This window comes from Ipomoea nil, unplaced genomic scaffold (assembly GCF_001879475.1).
Source record: "Ipomoea nil cultivar Tokyo-kokei standard unplaced genomic scaffold, Asagao_1.1 scaffold2144, whole genome shotgun sequence".
In the NCBI taxonomy this organism is placed as follows: Eukaryota; Viridiplantae; Streptophyta; class Magnoliopsida; order Solanales; family Convolvulaceae; genus Ipomoea; species Ipomoea nil.
This window is the reverse complement of record NW_017618572.1, coordinates 4,240,384-4,262,434: the sequence shown is the minus strand read 5'-3', so window position 1 is coordinate 4,262,434 and position 22,051 is coordinate 4,240,384. Positions and strand designations below refer to the sequence as shown.

Below are 22,051 nucleotides of genomic sequence, written 5' to 3'. Positions count from 1 at the left end.
ATCTTTTCCCACCATGTCTGCAATCCTTCGCCATCTTTTTCCATCATGTCTGCAATCTTTCTATGCATGTGACATCACTTTCTGAAAAAAAAAAACAAATCTTCAATAGGAATATCACAAATGGAGTACGTTTAACATGTTTGGTGCTAAACCAAAAAATCCATACTGAGTATCAAAAGGTTCAGTCCAGCCGTTTTAGGAAAAACACAATAATGTCACCAAAAAAGCATTCTTCAAAAAAAAAAAAAAGTCCAAAAGAGCACATTGTCAGGCATTTAATTCATTACAAATCTGTTTCTTTCTCAATCTTCACAACACTGTCCTTGCTTTTTTTCGAACTTTGTGTGCTGGAAAACTCATCAATTAGCGATCTCTTCACGGTTCCATTCTCAATACTGTTATCTTCATTCAGTCTCTGTGCAACAACTTGGAGAGGACTTTCAGCTTCATTTGCTTGGTCTATATCCTACACAATCAAATGTTCAAAATGTAATTATAAAATAATCTTAGTTTATAAAATAATTCTTATAATATGTTGCTGGATCAGCAAGTATACCTCTAGATCCCATAGGTCCTCATCTGTAAGCTCCAACTCCAACTTTGATGAGAGGTCCCTGTCCCTAACTTGAATTAGCTCTGGTGCGTGCTTCTCTACAATCTTTTCATCAGTGATGATTCTCATAACAGGGAAAACATTGAGATAGTTTTAGAACTGTTCCTTACGCACAGCAATTCGAAATAGCAGATTCAGTCCGATTAGAGTTTCAAGCTCCTTAGGTAGACCCTTTCTTCCCTGCAGGTAATTCACTTATTTAACAAAGTTTGTATACAGTTATCCAGTTTTAGTATATTAATGTTTTTCATATAGGTGGTCCAAAGAGAATTAACTGGATACTTAGGATGTAACTGGATAACTGCTTATAAGATAATACTAAAAGGGTCCATATACCCTTTATCAATATATACTATCTTAATGTTTCTCATATAGGTAACATGAGAAGCCATAGGTAGTTGGCATTACTGCTTCCACAGATTATACATGAGAGGACAAAGTTAGTAGTACTAAGCTAATAGTCTAGGTAAGGATGAAATAGTATTAGTACCTTTGTATGGGTATCCTTCAAATCATCTGCAGTAATTCCAATTAGATCGAGGCACTCCCTGTCCCATAGAAGGAAAGGAGCATTACCATCCAAGTCCACAACTCTAACCTTAACTCTGTACCTCAGTGTCCCATCACCCCAATTCCTGTCACATGTACTACACCACATCCACTTCCCTTTCAGTTTAAGCTTTTTGTTGCAACCCTTGGTTCGACACGAAGCATAGTACCACTCTGGATCATCAATGAATAAAATCCTAGCTGCCACCCAAAAATCTCCAAACTGCATTCAACTTTATACAATTAGAGATGCAACCAAAATAGCTATAATTCTAAAAATCTTTAGCTAACACTAATTATTAATCATCATATGATTATATAACTAACAAATATCTCCACTGATTTTGCAGGTTTGGGTTTCTTAGAGAGTATATGTTTGCAAAAACCAAAAAATCAGAATTGCCACAAACAGATGGTGGAACCTATTTACTAAATTAGATAGGTAACCAATGTTAGGCTCTCTAAGATTTTATCACATTCCACCATTTGTGTTACCATTTATCTCATGCAAATTATTAAATGCAGGCATAAGACTACAGATTGTAGTGCCCAGTGTACTGAGGAGTTCAGCAGTTGCCATTCAGACATGACAATTTCTCCAAATGTGAAGATGCCAGCATATCTCTTAAAGTAAGTTTAAAATTATGTTTTGTCTACCTCCTTGTCTCTGTAGATCTCACTGATAGTACGCACTTCAATATCACCAGATAGGGCCACTGAATATGAGCTACATTCCTTAAAACTTGATTGCGAAATAATACTGCGCATTGGAGTCTGTTCATGACTCGTCCTGTAATACATAAGTAATATAAAACATAAATTAAGAATTAGAGATAAGAATGAGATATAAATGTAACTGATAGTGCAATAATTCTAATTGAATAACCTTTTTCTGAACTCCTCAAACGGGGGAGACTCTTGGTTGAAAAGCAGCTGTGTTACATCATAGGAGCTACAAATCTTGACATCACCACCTTTAGAAAATAGTATTAGTACACATTAGGCTATAAAGATTTTTTAACATGTAATTGATAATATAAGGTAGTTACAGACATAGTATGTAATCTACTTACTTTTTAAACACACCCTAGCCCTACAAAACTGTACCAAGACCAACAATGGTTCTTGTGAAGTAGAATTGTAGAATGCCTCAATCTTGCTTACGTGTTCATCCCACAAAGTACACATTAGTTGTATTCCACTACAAAATTTTTGATAATATATTAGAAAAATAGTAATAAAAAAAATGATAGAAAGGCAGTGATATTCAGTAGTACTCAGTGTCTTCAATGGTGAAGTCAATCAGCCTGGAGTTCTTCCCATTAATTAATTTCTCCTGTGGGCAGTGTATTTCAATAACTCGACCAATAACATCTAAAAAACAATGCATTAGATGATATAACAATAGTAAAATTACTAATTATAGACTGAATGAGAGAACAGATTACCAATAGGTGTTTCTCATCAAGGCCTTCATTAGACTTGATCTCTTTAAAGGTCTTCAGCCGATACATTTTCATAGGAAATTTCACATGCTTTAAATCCTTTACCATAGTCTGATAGTTAAATTTTATCATGTACTTCTGTGGGCTGGTTTTGTATGAGTAAAAATTTGTGATCACACAAATTTTTTTTATAGCATATACTGAACCTTCTGAAAAACAGCTAAGGTACTTTTCAACATACTCTTTGGGTACATGAGCATGCAGAAGGAATCCTGTGTATGTGTAAATAACAAAAATAGGATCTGTAAATATATATCTAATCTATGTGTATAGATAACAACAATAGGAACTGTAAATGTAAAAAGACTGTATGTAAGGTACTGTAAAAATTAATGAAATAAAAACTAAACTGGACTGCTTATCTCTATGTACTGTTAAATTGTCCTTACCTCTTCATCATGAAAAACAATTTCTTTTAATCTAATCTTCGATGGATCATTTCTCTCAGGAATCTGATATGCTCGCACCACCCGTAGCTTAAGAGCCTGCCTGGTATTCATTGGAGATATTTGGCTAGCAAGGACAAACATTTTGTGGAAGGGAAGAAGAATCAGAGAGTATCTCTATCTATGGAAATTTCGAATGTATTGAGTAGCTTTGTATATGGAGTATGTGATGTATATATAAGGTCTGATGACCTTTCGTTCTATTTCCTTCGAAATAAACAGCTAGTTAATGCCTAGAGAATATGTATGGGTTCGTGGGCTCAATGTCCCATATGGGAAACAGATTGGATTAAATACATTCTCCAATCCAATTGGATGGGAGAGTGATCAGCCGTAAATATATTTAAAAACTTCAGTTTTCTATAAACTGTAGGTATTATATCAATAGGAGACCTTTCGTTTTTCGAAGCTTTAACAATAAATTATCCGCCTTTGTCAAAACGTCGCCGTTCCATTTGGGCGGGATTTTTTTGCTCCTTTTGTTTTGCTTTAATATAGATAGAGATTATTACTATTATTACTATTATTATATCTGAGTTCGCGGACAGTGGCAGAGCGATGGGTGCGACAAAACCGGTGAGTATGAACTGACCACGATGGTGGAGCAGCGGTCAGGATGTAGTGAAGATGGTGGTGTGACGACGCCGATGAAGTGAATGGGGTTGAGTGACAACACTGATGTGGTGAGGATGGAGTGGTTCTTATTCAGATCTAAGTTGGATTGCCCATGGCGACGCCATTGTTGGTTCATATTCGAGATCGAAGGTCGCTCTTGGATTTGCAGCTATATGATCAAAGGGCTAGCTTTTCTTGGATGATTATCATGGTTGCAGTAGGCGCTAGGCGCTAGTCGGGCGGCCGGGCAGCGCCTAGCGCCTAGGCGGATTCTAGGCGGCGCTAGGCGGGCACCAAAAAAATTAAAAAAAATAGTAACAGACTTGTAGTTCGACAATTTTAATGAGGTTGTTTTCAACGTTCACTCAAATAACACATCTAAATAAATGAAATAATGATAATTTATAAGTCATAATGTCATAATAATATTAAAATCAATAATTAATGAAAGACGACATCGGTCAAAATCGAACAAAATCGGTCAAAAACGGTCAAAATCGGACAAAATCGGTCGACTCGGCCGAGTTGGCCGAGTTGACCGACTCGGCCGAGTTGGCCGAGTTTGGCCGCCCAAGCTGCCTAGCGGCCGCCCAGGCCGCCTAGTGGCCGCCCAGGCCGCCTAGGCGGCCGACCGAGTTTTGGCCGAGTTTTGGCCAAAACTCCAAGGCTCGGGGCCGCCTAGCGCCTAGGCGGCAAGGCGGCCGAGTTTTGCAACCTTGATGATTATAAGATCAAATGGCTTTTAGTTGCTTTAGAGCTTTTGAATCCTGTAAAGATCATACAGAGGAACGTGCACAAGGTGAGAATGGTTTTAATTTTATGATTTTTTTTTTGCAATATTTAATCTGTATAAAATTCTTTCTCCATCGTTGAATTGGTTCATCAAAATTTGTGTTCTGGTTGGCAATTTTTTACTCGGAAATAGAGTGAAATGAATAAAGAAAAAAAAAAGAATAGGGGCGTTTATTGGAAGTAAATTGATGTTCATTGTCGGCCTTCGAGGATGAACATGACGACGACGGAGTTTCCTGATCCTCACTAAACAGTATCTTCCTCAATAATTCCGGCATTGCACATAACACATGCTGTCGTTGTAGCGTCCCAATAATTCCGGTTGAAGATTGGGAAAACTGCCCGGATCTGTTTGTTGTAGAAGACGAAGTAGAATAAAGAAGAAGAAGAATAGGGGGAAGTAATAAATTTTATTTATTTATTTATGCTTACGTGGCAATCCAAATAATCAAAACTCTGCTTATGTGGCGAGCCACGAGGGCAATTACCGACACCTAAGGGAGGGGTAACCGGCTAACAGGGTCAGATGACTCAAAATCGTGAGTTCATGTGTTCAATTGCACTTTTCAAAAGTTCATAGGCCTTATTGACCTTTTGCGAAAATACAATTAGGCACTGAAGAACTTCAAAAAAGTGAATTGAACACTCAAACTTTTCATTTTAGCATCTAAACCCAATAACCAGTAATTAATCTGAAATAACCAGTTATCAAGATTCCGGCGACAATTCCAACTATAATTCCGGCAACTCTTTGAATTAAAAAATAATAATAAAAAATCTAGTGACTGTGAACGGTCGTCTTACTGGTCGTCCCTAATGGAGAAGACCAGAGAAGGTTACTAGCAATTTTTTTTTAACGGCCATGAACAGTGGTCAACAAACGGTCATAATTTTACCAGTAACCTATTGGTTATCAATAAATCAGACTTAGTTGACTCATTTTGACAAGCTTGCATGTTTAATAGTACTTTTCTAAGTTCAGAGGCCTAATTGCACTTTCGAATAAAGTTTAAGAACATATATGACCATTTTCCCCTTATTAATTATACAAACAAACAAACATAGTCAGGTTCCTAATTAGCAGCTTAATCTCACTTTTCAGCTGTATTTGCTAAGAATCATAAGTTACTTTGTGACACCCCAAAAATCCACATTCAATCCATGGATTAATTGAGTGATTAATCCTATTTTATTTGAATAATTAATTCCTAAAATCCAGATTTTTAATACTCAAGGACTAGTATTTGACTAGTCAACTTCAAAGTTATGTTGTACCTTGAGCTTTGAGGGGAGTTCCCTTGTTCCTTACACTTTTTAAAGGTTAGTAAGGGTATCCTTGACTTTTCACCAAGTGTTAGTATTGTAACCTAACCTAGAAGACTTCTTCATTTCATTCCTTACATTTCCTAGAAATTAGCTCTACCTTCTCTCTAGAAAGGTGAGTAGCTTATTCTCCAAGCTAAGTTGAGACCCTTGTCAAGATTCCAAGATTTGCTTCCAAGATTCAACCTTTCACCTATTTGGGCATCTAGGAGGGTAAGATCTAAGTCCATCTTGTGTTTTTGGTTTCATCTTAGTTGTCTTTTTCTTAAAGGTAGGATCTTTATGATCTTTTGGTTTAATCTTGAAGTGGGTTTGGAAAGTAAGCCTTGTGGGGAGCTTGTTGTGGTGTAAAGTGAAGTCTTTTGGTCTACAAGAGGTAACCCATGCTCTACAAAACCTATTTTGCTTACCTATATGTGATTTCTTGGATTCTACTTGTGTTTTGCTATGAAATGTGAGAGTTTATGCATTTGTCTTGTGATATTGCATATCTAGAGCTTGTGTTTAGGGTTCCTTTGTGCCATTGCTCATCATTTTCCATGATTAAAGTCATTTTGTTGTGTTGGGTGAGATTTGGCATGTTTTGGACTTGAATTTGTGTTTGGAGAAGAAAATCCCCGAAGGGATTTGTTGTGGAACAGGAGTGTTCCCGCGGGCGGGGCACCACCCGCGCGGCCTACCCGCGGGTACAAAGCCCTGTGGGAATATGTTCCCGCGGGCGGAACCACGGGTGGGGCACTACCCGTGGGTCCACCCGCGGGTACATGGTGGAGTTTGTTCGGGATTTGTTCACCGTGATCCGTTTGACTTGGTATTTGGTCTTTTGACTTCCCGATGTTCTTTTGTGGAGCTATTTGAGTGTCTTCTTAATGTTTCGTATGTCTAGAACTATATGGTAGGTATCCATGTAGGACTTTGGTGTCTTGAATCGTGCTAAGTGTTCAACATTGTGTTTCGTTAGACCAAGAGGTGTCTTGTGTGTTCCTCGAAACTATCTTGAGTTTCCCCGTTGATAAGCATGCTAGTTTGTTGTCTAAATGCTAGCGTGTGGGTTGTTTGTACCTTCCGTTTGGTTGATGATAACTTGTGTTATTCATCGTTGATGTTGTTGGGCTGTGACCCGTTCCTTGATTGAGTATGTTTCATACCTTCGTTGTGATCCGTTGTTTGACTCTTGTTGAGTTGTGGTGCGTGTGTGGCTTTACTTGGACTGCACGATTAGTGGTATGGGACACTAGTCACCAAGGTATTGCAGCGGTCCTCGTGGTGGCCGTGACGTGATTATGGAGTTGTGGCCTTTGTGTAAGGTTCACGTTTTTGGGGGATAACATGTGTTATCCGAGCATGTGTTGCCGTGTACGGTACCTTGTGTACTATGAATTGGTGGTCTCGTTGGTGGTCGTTGGTGGGGGACGACGGTCCCGGGGGAATAAGGTTGGACTAAGAAGTACAGGGGTCCTGGAGGTAATGGTTGGAAGAAGATATAAGGTTGGGGGTAGCCATAAGGTTGGAACAGGGCATAAGGAAGGCATAACAACTCGTGATGGGTGATGTTGCGAGGGCTTGTGTAGCCGGTGTTGTGTGTTCTTCTCTCGTGACGTGTGTAGTCACGGAGGCATGTGTTGCTTTGGCATATTTTGCCATCGGTCTTGTCTTTATCCTTTGCGTTGTGGTTAACCTTTGTGGTTTAGGTTGTGTTCCCGTGTTATCTTTGTGAGTGATGAGTCTTGTGTTGACTGTTGATCTTGGTTTTTGACTTATATACTTATGTATTCCGTTTCGAAAATGGTTTTACCAATTATATCTATCTATGTATGATATTTCACATGTATTGGTGGGTTACCAGCAATTATCGCTGACCGGGCGTCGTCCCAATGTTTATCTTTGTATCTTTCAGGTGAAGTTTAGACGAGCGCGATGTCTAGTGCTTGGTGGCTTAGTACCTCTATCCTTGTTTTGTGGCCTGTGTGCCAATGTAACACCCCAGATTTTCAAGACTTTTGAAGCTTATATAATAAAGGCGAAATCTCATTAATTCCCCAAAACACAATACAAAGAGTACGGGGTGCTATGCCACACCTGAGCTGGAGAACTCAGATGCACAGGCTAACTAACTACTATCCTCAATAATGCAAATATATAATCATGGCACGCAGGCCGAAAGGGAAACTAACTACTTCTACGCTCCAAGGTTCTAGCGCGCTCCAGTGTCTACTCTTCTGTGCCTGAAAGCCAAATATATCTGTTCAGCGAGAGATGCTGGTAACCCACTCCAACGCGTTGAAATACAATACATATAGATATATACATAGTTATACGAAAAACCATTTCGAAGCATGAAGATATATCCTAAGAGACTCTAGCTTTCAAAACAGGGAATCAAGCATATACAATGGTCATAATCAAGCATATACACTTCATAAGCATAGGGAAACAGGCAAGGCAGATAAAGATAAGCACAGTTAATATCCATAACCCAACATATACGATTCTCGGCATAAATCCCAAAGTCACCTCCTGAGACACTCATAACAACAACTCATCCATATCTCATCACATAGCAATCTTTGTTGGCGCCACAGGACCAATCGCATGCCCATACATGAGGGTCAGCGCATATAGCTCTGACACGACCCCGCAGCACCCTGCCCCGTATCGCAACACGGAGGTGTCGATCGCAACCGACCGATGAACCGCAGCTCATCATAGTTTGATCGCAACCAAATAGTGGACCGCAGCCCAAGAGTATGTCATCTGACCGCAGCCAGGAAATATGAACCGCAGCTCATGTAGAAACGTTTGATCACAACCAAACGGTGGACCGCAGCCCTATATAATATTTATATACCTGACCGATCGCAACCGGCCTGGTTAACAGTTAGTATGGTTCTCAACCCATCCAACTGCCCGTATAACCAATTTGATCGCAACCGAATTGGGGTATCATGCACACATAACACATAGCAAGCACATGCAGCCCACATTAACACATTGGGAAGGGGGAGAAAACGTATAACAAAACCTATGCGTGATCCTTCACATACTAAGAATAATCCTAAGGGGTTCATACTTCTTTCACCTAGGTCAACGGGATACCAATTCAACTAGCATGCAATATATAAGACTCATACCACCTACGAACAGTACCCGAAATATCAAACTAGACATAGGCACGATAGACGGAGTCTGTTGGGACACCACGGGGGTCGGGGGAACATCAAACGGGGAAGCCAAAATCCCAAATTGGGTATTTTTCCAGCGGGTAGCCGGTGGGTGAGAGTTCACCCGCCGGCGACGATGATTCCCGGCAGTGGGTGCCCGGCGGGCAGCTGCCCGCTGCCGGCGACGCCAACAACGGCCGCGGGTAGGTGGCGGGTCCCCTACCCCCACCTACCCCCCACTGAGTCTTTTATCACAAAAACGTCCCGGGAACCCTTGTGGAACCCGAATCCATGCTCGGACACTTTTAAACGCAATTGATAACACACATAGACAATTAACGGATCAAAATCAAGAAACATACGGCACATAACCTATCATGTTTTTCTAAACATAATCAACACCCAAACATACGAATTCCCACCCAATATACCAAGAACAATACCATACGAGTTGCACGATACAACCTAGGGTTCTAATTACTTTTAAATCAACAAGAACACAATTCATCTTCTAATATCAAGATTTGGTAGGAATATCACATAAACATCAAGAGCATCATATAATCATCAAGAATACCAAGAACACCACATAATCATCAAGAACCTCTTATCATCAAGATCACCCATGGAATCATAACACCAGTTATCAATATCATTATAACGAATCATCAACACACAAGAATATGGGGGAAATCCTAAGAGGGGAATCATAGCTATGAAAATAGGTTTTGTTGAGACATGGGTTACCTCTTAGCCTTAATTAATTCCTTGGCTATGAAGGGTCTTTCTTTAAGCTTTCTTCTTTCTTGATTTCTCCTAGGGGAATTCTTGGAATTCTTGGTGTGGTGAGAGATTATTGTGGTGGAAGATCTAGGTGTCTCCTATATCCCTATTTATATATTTAAGACTCCTAATTAGGGCCTGAATGGTATGGGTTTACTAATTCTATTCCTTATAGAACTAAGGGCTTGTTTTAGGGATAAGGGCCCATTGTCCATAGTGGACCATATTAATTAATTTAAAGAGAATCCTAATCATAATCTGAATAGTAAAAGGTTTACTTTCTTTATTCCTAATAGGCTTAAGACTCTAGTTTAGGCAAGGGTCCACGGTTCATGGTGGACCTTTATTAATAAATTAAAGGGAAACCTAACCGAATTAAATCATATTTAATTATTATTAACGGGATTAATTAAATAATTAATCCGGGATTTGAAGGCCGTAACACGGGGTGTTACAGCCAATGTAGTTTTAGACTGATGTCTTTGGGATAGATGTATACACTTGCAGATTTATCGCCGTAGCGTTTACCGTGTTTGGTAGACGTGGCATAACACCCCGTTTGGATTTCTTTTATCCAGTTTTTGTTTTATCTTCTTCCGCTGTGCTAGTTTGGCGTATGATCTGCAGGTGTTAAGGCCTTTTATACATGTCGTGTTTGGGGGGTGATATGAATCTAGTCCAAGATTCAAATAAGATGAGTATTGTCCCAAGATTTGCTCTCAATGTAAATATAGAGATGGATCGAAATACCTTAAACCTCACGAGAAACCCTTTGTCTCGAATCCTCAAAGACTTGGAAGAATCCCATGTAGCTTCAAGTACCTCGATGTTGCAATCTTCAATCAACTAGAGTCGGATCTAGTTTCCTTCGATTCAAGAACGAGTCCACGAACCTAAATCTAAGGTTGAAGAAAGTAAGATTGATTCGAGTCCACGAATCAATTTTCTAGTCGAGTCCACGACTAGCCACTAATTGAGTCCACAATTAGCCATAAGGTTTCTTACACAAGTGTAAAGAAAAACTTAAGAATTTTATTGAATTAAAGCCTGCCTGAAACTGATATGGATGCACCCTATTTATAGGTATAGGGGCAGCATTATAATTCTAAATACAATGGAAAAAAGAGTCCTAAACCTAATCTAGAAAACAAGTAAATAGAGTTTTATTTAGAAAAGGATTTAAGGAATCCTTTCTAAATACAACTAGTGTTTTCTCTTTAATTCCAAACAATTTAAATTAATGATGACCAAAAATAATAGGGCTGATTTGGGCCTAATTTAATCACCAAAATCAGCACTTAAACAATTATAAAAAAGCCTTGAGTTCTTCTTCATATTTTGCAAATAGGCTTGACTTTGATTTCCACCATCTTTGAACATCACCAATGAAGAGTTGCCTTAATTGTTTGGACTTCGGCCTTGTGATTGGCCCAATTAGTACTCTTAATGGATCTTCATATGTTGGGCCGCATCATCCTCCCCTTCTTGAAAATGATTCGACCTCGAATCTTGTAAGCATTGTCTTCGATCCATGATATCACTTGAAATTGACCACTATAATATTTTCCTCTATCGAATGGACTTATTATTGGTCTTTGTTGTTTCTTCCACCAATGATGTTTTAAGGTCGTAGTTATGGGCCTTGTGATGAGCCCACTATTTACCCTTACTGGATTCCATGTGTACTGGTTCCTATTATTCTCCCATTCTTGAAAAGGATTCGTCCTCAAATCCAAATCTTCAGTGAAAGACAAAGTAGCAAGCTCACTTTCTGTTTTATCACGCTCATGGAACTTTTTCTTGGGATGCTTGACACGAGTTGTTCCAATCATCATCCTACAATCAACAAGTAAGGCAATTAAGTCTAATGACACATCATGAAATTTAAACATTCTGGACGGTAATAATTCATCAAAATGAGACATATTAAATTTAGTCATCTTGTTTGAATTGTCAACAAGCACAAAATCTTTCCTCCTAGAGCTTAAGGGTAAACCAAACACAAAATCCATGGAAATATCAAGTAATGATTTAGATGCATTGTGGTGGTAAGCAGCACAATTATGAACATAAGATTCTACATCTTTTTTCTTCTTTGGCCAATGAAAATATCCATGCAAAACATCATCACTCTTTGGAAAACCATTGCTCAAATCCAAGCAAAAAAAGCCAATCCCATTGACTTTGAACGAAAACCCCTTGAGCAAGTAGTATTTCACATAAGAAGTTTTCAAATGTGCCTTATAACTTCCTAGTGGTTCCTTATCTTTATCAAATAAAGTTTTAGTAAAATCAAAATTAAGGAATCTTGGATGTATGGAGGCAAACAAATTTCTAACACATCTAGCAAGTAGCTCATTAATAGAAACATGACAAACAAATCTAGAGAATTTTAATGCATGCTTTTGAAATAAAAATGAGTAAATAGTTATGTTGGTTTTAGGGTTTTCGGGCCCAAGGAGGTCCAACACAACCTTTGGTCGGTGGATACACCTCTCAATAAAATGTACGTCTAATTCAGAGGTAATGCTAGTGCTTCGGAATTTCTTTGTTATTTTCCCCCTCTCCCGGTTGTCCGAAAATGTCTACCTTTTACAAGAATGGAGGAGCCTTTATATAGTGGCTCCTTCTCTGCCGACTTGAAGGCCCTTAATGGCCGACTTCAAGGCTAATCAGGATATGGAGCCGTTGGACGCCATTACTCGGTCGACTAACGGCTCTCCTAGGCTTGTAACAGCCCGACCGGGTCCTGCCTTTAATGCTTCAACGGCTCTCTTTTAAAGGAACCCCTTTAATGCCCTCAACGGCTCCTCAAGCCGGGTCTTTTCCTGGGCTTGGGCCTCGGCCGACTCCTGGACTCGGCCCGATTGCTCTTTGGGCTCCTCTCGATGCTGGCCCACTTCTATTTTCTTTGGGCCCCTATCTCTTGGGCCGGGGTCCTTACCCCATCAACTAGTCCCTCACTTTTCCATACCCGGTCCTCCAACCTGGGTTTGGAAAAGTAGCAACCGCTCGTCTCCTTTAATTACCGTATCCGTGCCCTGAATAGCCCCTTGTAACGTCCGGATTGTCAGCCATCCTATAAATGGCCTCTTCCCTATAAATGGCCTCTTCCCTTCTCTCTTATCTTCACAAGTTCATCATGGGTCGCTCTCCCTTGAAAGGGAAGCGAATTGACTTCGGGTCTCCTTGGCGTCCGCTGCCTTCTAAGCGGACTCGACCTGAGAGGGAAAGCAAGAAAAAAGCTTCTCGTCCGACTCCTCGGAGATCTCCTGCTGGTGCCACCTCCTCAGCTTCTCAGCCGCCGACCCCACCTCAGCGAGAAGTCGTGCCGCCTTTGCTTCGTCCGCCGACTCCAACAACCGCCAGGGTGACTTCTCAAGATGGATCCTTTGTGGAGGTGGCCGTCCCTGAACAATTGACTTTCAAAATGACTTTCGCCATCCCGCTGGACGACCTGAACGGGCCGGTCACGGGCCTAATGGATGACGAGGATTACGCCCGCTACCTGGAGGCGTATCCGGATGATGAGGAACCCATCGCGCCACCGCTCATGCCAGCTTTCTGGGACTCGTTCTGCCCCTCTCCCCCTGGACCATCGGGGGGATTCTTTGGGGGCGACTCTTCCTCGCCTGGCGAGTGACCTTATGTACCGGGGTCAGTCATAGCTCGGAGGAATCTTTTTTAGGAGCATTTTCATATTCCTTATTTGTAATAAGCTCCTTGCAGCTTGTACCCTCCTTTTCCATAATAATAATAAAAAGCGCTATTTTCGTCTTGCCATATGTTTTGCCGTGTTTTGTTGCGTACCCCTCCGGACGACTGGTCAAGGAGTCGGTCACATCATTAGGTTCTTTTCAGTCTGACACCTGCAAGATTCCCCATAGCTCGGGTAAATCCAATCTTCTCTATGTTGGCGTGCGAATCTTACTCTTCCCGGGCGGATCTGATGGAACTAGTCTCTGACAAAGATTCTCGTCATCCGTCCAATCCGGCTCAGTTATGTCAGTCTCCTCCGTGATTATCGCCTAGATATTCGCCTTTCCTGGGCTATATAAAGACCCTTCACAGTTGATGCAAATCGCCACACTCTTCATTTTGCGAAAGCACGGCGCTATGAGTTACAGGGATGGTGATCGCCGCTGGTCCATTCGCAACAAGGAGCATGCTCGACTGGAGCAGTTGAGGCAGAAGAGGCTGGCTAACGGAGGTCGTCTGGTGGGCGACTCGGCTTTAGACCCCATCGTGGTGCCTCCAGACATGCTGGACCTGATGTGTAGGGAGCCTATCGAGGTGGAGATGGAGCCTGTGGTGGAGGATCCCGGACCAGAGGTCGGAAATCCTGCTCCCGAGGAGGAAGAGGTATGAGAGGTTCCTCCGCTTTTCGGCGTTGCCATGTCGCCGAGTGCTCTGGAGAGGCCTTTGCAAATGATTGACGATGGGAAGCCGGCCGTGTATCTGGACGAGATGCCAGAGCCCGAGCCGAGTCCTCTACCATTCCGCCCCCAGTACTTTCTAGAGGGTCCTCCGGCTACCTGCTCGTCGACAGAAAAGGAAGCCAAGCCATGACTCTGTTTTCTCTTGTAGTTTGCACCGGCCGAGTTCTGGGCCTTGTAATCTTCGTACTAATTAAATAAACTATGTGCTTTTCTATCCGACCCCGCAATTTCTTATTATTTTGTCGCCCGACCTCGGATCTATGAGACCTACGCCTAGCCTTGTTATGGAGAGGTCCTCCCGCTGGGGAGTCGCCGAGTCCGATCGCCGACCTCGCAAGCGGAATCTCTTTGTGAGCTCGTCCGGTGTCATTTGACGAGCCGGGCTCTATCGAGTAGCTTCTAGAAGCTTCCCGTTCGTATTTCGTGGGCCCAGAGGCCATGGCCCACTACGTTCTTCCAGCTTAGCAGGCCGGGTCACGTGACGTTCGACCCTAGCCTAGGGCAGACGCGCCGTCTGTGGGCTAACTCTAGACCTGAACCGTCGCCCCGCCTTTTGAGGCATTAAATGCGGCGTCCCTTCACGTCTCGTCACCTCCAGTTCCTCCAACGAGAAGGTGGCACGTGGCCGCCCTTTGAAATTCCTACCCTTCAAATAGCCACTTCGTCTCTATTTCCACTCTCTTCTCCAGTCTTCCTTTTCAGCTTCAACTTCGAGCTTCTCCGGCCACTCTGTTCCTCCTCGGATTTCCTTCCTGACTTAGGTAATGTCTTCTTCCTCACGTTCTTCTTCTTCCCGTCGTTACTCGGTTGGTAACACCGAGGCGACCTCTCCCTCTTCTTCTTCTCCTTCTTCGTCTTCCTCTTCTCCTCCTCGTCGCATGGAACTTCCAGCGGATGTTCCATCGACGTCTCCCCTCCGTCGTATGGAACTTCCCTCGGACGTTCCATCAACATCTTCTCTTCCTCCGACCCCCTCTTCTTCGGGGGCGGTTACTCCGCTGAGCCCCGCTCCTTTAACGACGGTGGCGGCTCTGCCGGGTGGCGTTGTACGGCCGCGGGGCAAGTTCGATCCAATAGTCCGTCCCTCTGGGCCGCCGTCCGTCGTTACTGCGGCGGATCTGGAAATGGCCCAGTACCTTCTTGGGCCCTCGGCCGTAATCCTTGCCCCGGAGGGCTGACAAATTTACGACCCACCCGAGGGTTGTGTCGGTATTCACCTACACTCGGTTGCCTTTGGCTTCCGAGTTCCTCCATGTCCTTTTCTCTCCCTTTTTTACCACCATTATAACTTGGTTCCGAGCCAACTAGTGCCCAATTCTCACCGACTCCTTACTTGCTTCATCAATCTCTGCCACTAGTGGTTGTGCGAGCCGGACCTCGACCTGTTCCGGTATCTTTTTACCGTAAACAAGGTTGGCTCGCACTCGCCGGGCTTCGTTCAAGTCGCCGCTCGCCCGGGGCGGCAGCTTTTCGAGGGGCTGTCCGATTCCATTAAGGATTGGAAGCTCCTCTATTTCTTTGTCCGCCCTGCCCTTTCTTCCTTTACTTTTCCGACCCTGTGGCCGGCTGCTCTATTCAAGCCTTGCTCTCGACGTGCCGTTCCCTCCGATGATGCGGTCCTGGGCGGCGAGTTCTTGAAGGGCTTCGGGCCGTACTCCGTCAAGTACTGGTCCCGAGTCCGGGCCATGGCTAAGCGTGGCTTGCTACCGGAGGGTGCGGCCACCGTAGGTAGTCTTCGTTACCCCTCCTTCTTCTTCTTTTCCTGTCTTGCCATATTCCGACTCGAAACACCTCATGGTTTCTCTTTCCTTTTTACAGGTCCATATGACTCCGACTCCTCCAGCTCCGACGAGGCGGTTGAACCGACTCCCGAGATGGCGGATAGAGCCGAAAAGATGAGGCGTCAGCTGACCCAACGCACTTCTGGTACTGCTGCTGCCTCTTCCTCACTACCATCTCCGGCTCCCAGGCCCACTCCTCCTCCACCTCGGAACGTGGTGGATCTGACTCCGTCGCCAGTGGTGTCGCCCACTCGACAGCCACCTCCTCCTCAGACAGAGAGTCCTGGCTCTAAGCGCCCGGCTGGTCAAACTGATGAGCCGGCTCCCAAAAGGATCCGGCTGTGCCATGAGGTAGAGGAGGATGCCCAGATCTGGATGGGCACCTCCTCCGTCCGTAAGTGGTGTGCTAACGTCCTTCTACCTAAGGACGTGGAGGCGACTCATGCTCTGGGGGACGGGTACATCCTCGGGGCCTCACTGTGCCAGTCGCACCGCGTAAGTGTTTCCCACTTGACCTTTCCCTTCGTCCTTTCCTTTCATTATCTGACTCGTGTCCGTCTCGCAGAACCTCACCTTCCAGATGGAGATGAGTAAGCGGCTGCAGAACTACAGGACCGACATGCGGTCTCTGGCCAACAAGCTGCGTCAGACGGAGGAGGCCTTTTTGGAAGAGCAGGCGAAGCACCTCAAGGCGGTGGAGGTGCACAACTCCGAGATGCTGAGAGTTACCCGCCAGTGGGAGGAAGAGCGAGACAAGGTGGCGACGATTGCTGTGACCTCTGTTGAGGAGTACAAGAAGTCGGCTGCCTTCGAGGCGGAAGTGAAGGCGGCGATAGAGGCTCGCCAAAAAGAGATTGCTAAGGAGTGGCTGTCGACGCCGGATGGTGACGAGTTCCTCCTGGACTTGGGCGAGCGCGACTATCGCCTCGGCTTTCGCGAGGCGCAGACAGAGATCCATTCTGCCTTGCTGGTCCGCGACTCCTCTTTCACTCCCGAGAGCTGGGGCCTCAAGCCCGTGATAGATGCTCTTCCGGCGACTGAAGGACAGTCGGCGACTGGGGACCCGGCAGCTCTTCCGGCAGCCTCTGATCCGGCGACTCTTCCTTCAGCAACACCTCCTGAGCTCGCCGAGTCCTCTCTTCAGGCCGAGGACCCTTCTTCTGTTCCCCTGACTGGACCAACGGCAGGGGCCCAAGTCGAAGGGATTGATGTCGACACCCCCTCCCCAGTAGCTTAGGGCTATTCTGTTTGGGATAGCCCCCTTTTTGTAAAGGCTGGCCTCCTGTTCGGGCCTCTTTTAATGAAATTTCCCTTTTCTCTTCCTTTTCGTATTATCTTGAGCTCGACGCTTTTTTCTTTAACCTAGTCTCTTTTAACTGCTCACCGAGTCCTTCTGTCGAGGCGACTCTTCAAGGCTTTTCCATAGGAACGATTAAGGGTCCAGGCCCTTGTTTCCTGTCTTTTCTTGCCGAGTCCCTCGGTCAAGGCGACCCATTAGGCTTTTTCTATCTCAGAAACAGTTTAGGGTCAGTGCCCCGTCGTTTCTTTCAATACTCGCCGAGTCCCTCAGTCGAGGCGACTCCTGTGGGCTTTTTCTCGGAAACGTCTAAGGGTCTGGGCCCTTGTTTCCTATCTTTTCTTGCCGAGTCCCTCGGTCAAGGCGACCTATTAGGCTTTTTCTATCTTAGAAACAGTTTAGGGTCAGTGCCCCGTCGTTTCTCTCAATACTCGCCGAGTCCCTCAGTCGAGGCGACTCCTGTAGGCTTTTTCTCGGAAACGTCTAAGGGTCTGGGCCATTGTTTCCTATCTCTTCTTGCCGAGTCCCTCGGTCAAGGCGACCCATTAGGCTTTTTCTATCTTAGAAACAGTTTAGGGTCAGTGCCCCGTCGTTTCTCTCAATACTCGCCGAGTCCCTCAGTCGAGGCGACTCCTGTGGGCTTTTTCTCGGAAACGTCTAAGGGTCTGAACCCTTGTTTCCTATCTTTTCTTGCCGAGTCCCTCGGTCAAGGCGACCCATTAGGCTTTTTCTATCTTAGAAACAGTTTAGGGTCAGTGCCCCGTCGTTTCTCTCAATACTCGCCGAGTCCCTCAGTCGAGGCAACTCCTGTAGGCTTTTTCTCGGAAACGTCTAAGGGTGTGGGCCCTTGTTTCCTATCTTTTCTTGCCGAGTCCCTCGGTCAAGGCGACCCATTAGGCTTTTTCTATCTTAGAAACAGTTTAGGGTCAGTGCCCCGTCGTTTCTCTCAATACTCGGCGAGTCCCTCAGTCGAGGCGACTCCTGTGGGCTTTTTCTCGGAAACGTCTAAGGGTCTGAGCCCTTGTTTCCTATCTTTTCTTGCCGAGTCCCTCGATCAAGGCGATTAGCTAACCCATGTGCTTTATTTAGATTTTTGGAATCCTCGAGCCCGTACACGGCCTATCCTTTTCTACTGATAGAACCTTTTCAAATGAGTGACATTCCATATGCGATCTATGGGCTTGCCTTCCATAGTCTCCAACTTATAGGTTCCGGCTTGGACCACCGCTGCAATACGGTATGGCCCCTCCCACTTAGCCGCAAACTTGCCCCCTTCGGTGGGCTGACTGGCCTGTCGATCGCGTAACACGAGGTCGCCAACCTGGAAGGTTCGCGGGCGAGTCCTCCGGTCACGATATCTTTTCACCGCCTGCTGGTACTCAACCATCCGTGCACTCGCGGCTTCTCTCCTTTCTTCTAGGAAATTTTTCTCGATCCGCAGATTCTCTTCGTTCGCTGCATCCGAGTAGGTGCGAACCCGGTGGGTGGGCTCGACTACTTCGACTGGAACCTTGGCCTCGAAGCCGTATGCGAGCGAGAACGGGCTCTCCCCCGTCGCTCGCCGCTGGGTAGTGCGATAAGCCCATAGGACTCGGTCAAGCTCGTCCGCCCAACTTCCTCGGATGTCTTCGAGCTTCTTCCGGATCCCATCGACCAACATTCGATTCACATTCTCGACCTACCCATTGGCTTGTGGGTACGCCACCGATACCTTGGTATGCTTGATATCGTGTCGGCGGCAGAAGTCGGCGAAGGCCTGGCAGTCAAACTGTCGCCCGTTGTCGCTGACGATGTGCTCGGGCAGGCCGAAGCGACATATCACCCTTTTCCACAGAAAACGTCGACATTGTTACTCAGTGATGGTAGCCAATGGTTCTACCTCGACCCATTTGGTGAAATAGTCGATAGCCACAACGCAAAACTTCAGACCTCCCGGGACGACGGGCAATGGCCCCAACAAGTCTATTCCCCACTTGGCGAAGGGGATGGCAGTGGTGACCGGTGTATAAAAGGTGGCCGGCCGGGTGTCTTTCCTGGAGAATGCTTGACAAACGCCGCACCTGGACATCCATTCGATGCAGTCTCGCATCATGGTCGGCCAATAATACCCTTGAACGACTAACTTCCGGGCGAGCGTGTGGGTGCCCTGGTGCGCGGCACAAATGCCTCTATGAGCTTCGTCCATTATTTTCTCGGCCTCGGGTCTAAGCAGGCACTTTAGTAAGGGTCCTCCGAACGACTGTTTGTATAGCTGTCCGTCGATGATCTGGAAGGAAGGGGCTTTCCGCCGAACTCTCGCGGCGACTCCCGGGTCTTCCGGTAACTCGCCTTTTTCTATGAATCGCCGGATATCCTCTATCCAGAACATTTCGGGATTTTTCCCTCGATCCCATTCCTCGATATCTACTCGCTGGACTTCCAGTGGTGCCTCTTCAACACTCGGCCGATTTAGCTCCTCCTTCTGGCAAATTTTTATCAGGTGGTCCGGTACCCCTTCCAGGGCAATTTTGGACAATAGGTCGACTTCCATGTTGTCCGCTCGGGGTATGTACTCTATCTCGTAAGCCCCGAACCCTTTTAGCATCTCGACCGCACGCTCTTTGTATAGTACCATCCTTGCATTCTTAGTTTCACACGTACCCGAGATCTGTCCGACTACCAGTCTGGAGTCAGTTTTGATTCGCAGCCGCTCGACTCCCATGGCCTTGGCGAGTCGGAGACCGTTTAATACCGCTTCGTATTCGGCCTCATTATTTGATGTCGAGAACAAGTATCTCAGAGCGTAATATAGCCGGAATCCTTCCGGAGTGACGAGCATGACACCGCCTCCACAGTGCTGTCGACTCGATGCTCCGTCCGCGTGCATTTCCCACCACTCGCCTGGGCAGCTCTCCGAGGCGTGTTCCTTTTCTTCCTCACTTGCCGTGCATTCGACCAGGAAGTCGGCCAAGGCTTGACCCTTAATGGAAGGCCGGGGTTGGTACTCAATCCCATACTGAGTCAACTCTACGGCCCATTTTACAAGTCGACCGGAGGACAAGGGGTTTCTTAGCACGCTTCCGAGCGGCTGGTCTGTCAAAACTCGAACGGTATGGGCTTGGAAATAGGGTGCCAGCTTGCGCACGGTGACTACCAACGCATACACAACCTTTTCCAGAACGGTGTACCGCGTCTCAGCGGCCTTCAACGAGCGACTTACGTAATAAACCGGGTGCTGGACTCGGTCCTCCTCTCGGACCAACACCGAACTCACTGCTTTGGCTAAGGCGGCGAGGTACAAGAATAAGGGCTCGCCCACCTGGGGGGTAGACAGCACTGGGGGTGTTGAGAGGTACTGTTTCAACTCCTCGAACGATTGTTGGCATTCGGCAGTCCAAGCGAATCCCTCCTTCTTCTTCATGGCTTCGAAGAAAGGCACGGTCTTATCCGCCGCTTTGCTCAAGAAGCGGCTAAGGGCGGCCAATCGGCCAGTCAACCGTTGTAGGTCCCTGACGGTTGTAGGAGGCTGCATGTCGATGATGGCCTGTACCTCCTCCGGATTAGGCTCGATGCCTCGTTTGATGACCATGTAGCCCAAGAATTTGCCACCCTGGACGGCGAACGCGCACTTTTTGGGGTTCAGCCGAAGGTTGTATTTCATCATTACCTTGAAGCAGTCGGCCAGGTCCTTCGCATGCTTGTCCTCTTCCCGGCTCTTGACGAGCATATCGTCGACATACGCAGCCATCGATTCCCAAGCAGGTGTTGGAACAACCGGGCGACCATTCGGGTGTACGTAGCCCCGGCATTTTTAAGTCCGAAGGGCATGACTCGGTAACAGTAAACTCCGTCCGGTGTCAGGAAGGCGGTCTTCTCCTCATCCGCCGGGTGCATAAATATTTGGTGGTACCCTCTGAAGGCGTCCATGAAACTCAGTAGCGCCGACCCGGCCGTTTCGTCGACTAACTGGTCGATCCGAGGTAGGGGAAACGGGTCTTTCGGACAAGCCTTATTAAGATCGGTGTAATCCACGCACATTCGCCACGTCGGGGGCTTGGGTACGAGGACCACATTTGCCAACCACTCCGGGTACTTAACCTCGCGGACGTGCCCGGCCGCTAGTAGCGTGCCAACTTCTTTCTTCACAAATTCCCTCCGGTCGTTGGCCAGGTATCGTTTCTTCTGTACGACCGGTCGGTGCTCCGGATCCACGGTGAGTCTGTGCGATATGATTGATCGGTCGACACCAGGCATGTCTTCGGGGCCCCAGGCGAAAACCGTCCGGTGCTCTCGGAGCACCTTTACAATTTCTTTTTTCAATGTCTCAGAGAGGCCGACTCCAATTCGGACCCGTCGGTCCGGTTGCGTAGAGTCGATCTCGACTTCCTCCAACTGGACAGCAGGCTCTGGGCGAGGTAGTATCGTCTTCTTCGGGGACCTCTCAGTGATCTCATGGATCTGCATCTCGCGTTTTCCCATCCCTCTGCATGCCTGCAGATAGCAGTCGCGGGCGACCTTTCGGTCACAGCGCACCGTACCTACTCCATTTGGTGTGCGGAATTTCAGGCAGAGATGCTCAATTGAGATCAAAGCCCCCAAATCCTCAAGACCCGGTCGGCCGAGTATAGCGTTATGCGAGCAGGCCAGGTTTACCACAATAAATTTCATGCTGAGTCTCTGTACGTCCGGGTACGTGCCAATCTCAACTGGAAGTGTGATTGACCCCTCCGCCTCCACCGAGTCCCCTGTGAAGCCGGCGAGGGGAGTT

General features: G+C 46.0%; 1 protein-coding gene across 1 annotated transcript; it reads right to left on the bottom strand.

Annotated features, from left to right (window-relative positions):
* Positions 1–706: 706 nt before the first annotated feature.
* Positions 707–2,715, bottom strand: LOC109148658. Its single transcript, XM_019296394.1, has 7 exons — positions 2,604–2,715; positions 2,440–2,536; positions 2,236–2,363; positions 2,049–2,136; positions 1,820–1,952; positions 1,104–1,385; positions 707–793 (listed from the first exon to the last, which is right to left on the bottom strand). Exons 1-7 carry the CDS (start codon positions 2,713–2,715, stop codon positions 707–709), a joined length of 927 nt encoding a protein of 308 aa, XP_019151939.1.
* Between the last annotated feature and the right edge of the window lie 19,336 nt (positions 2,716–22,051).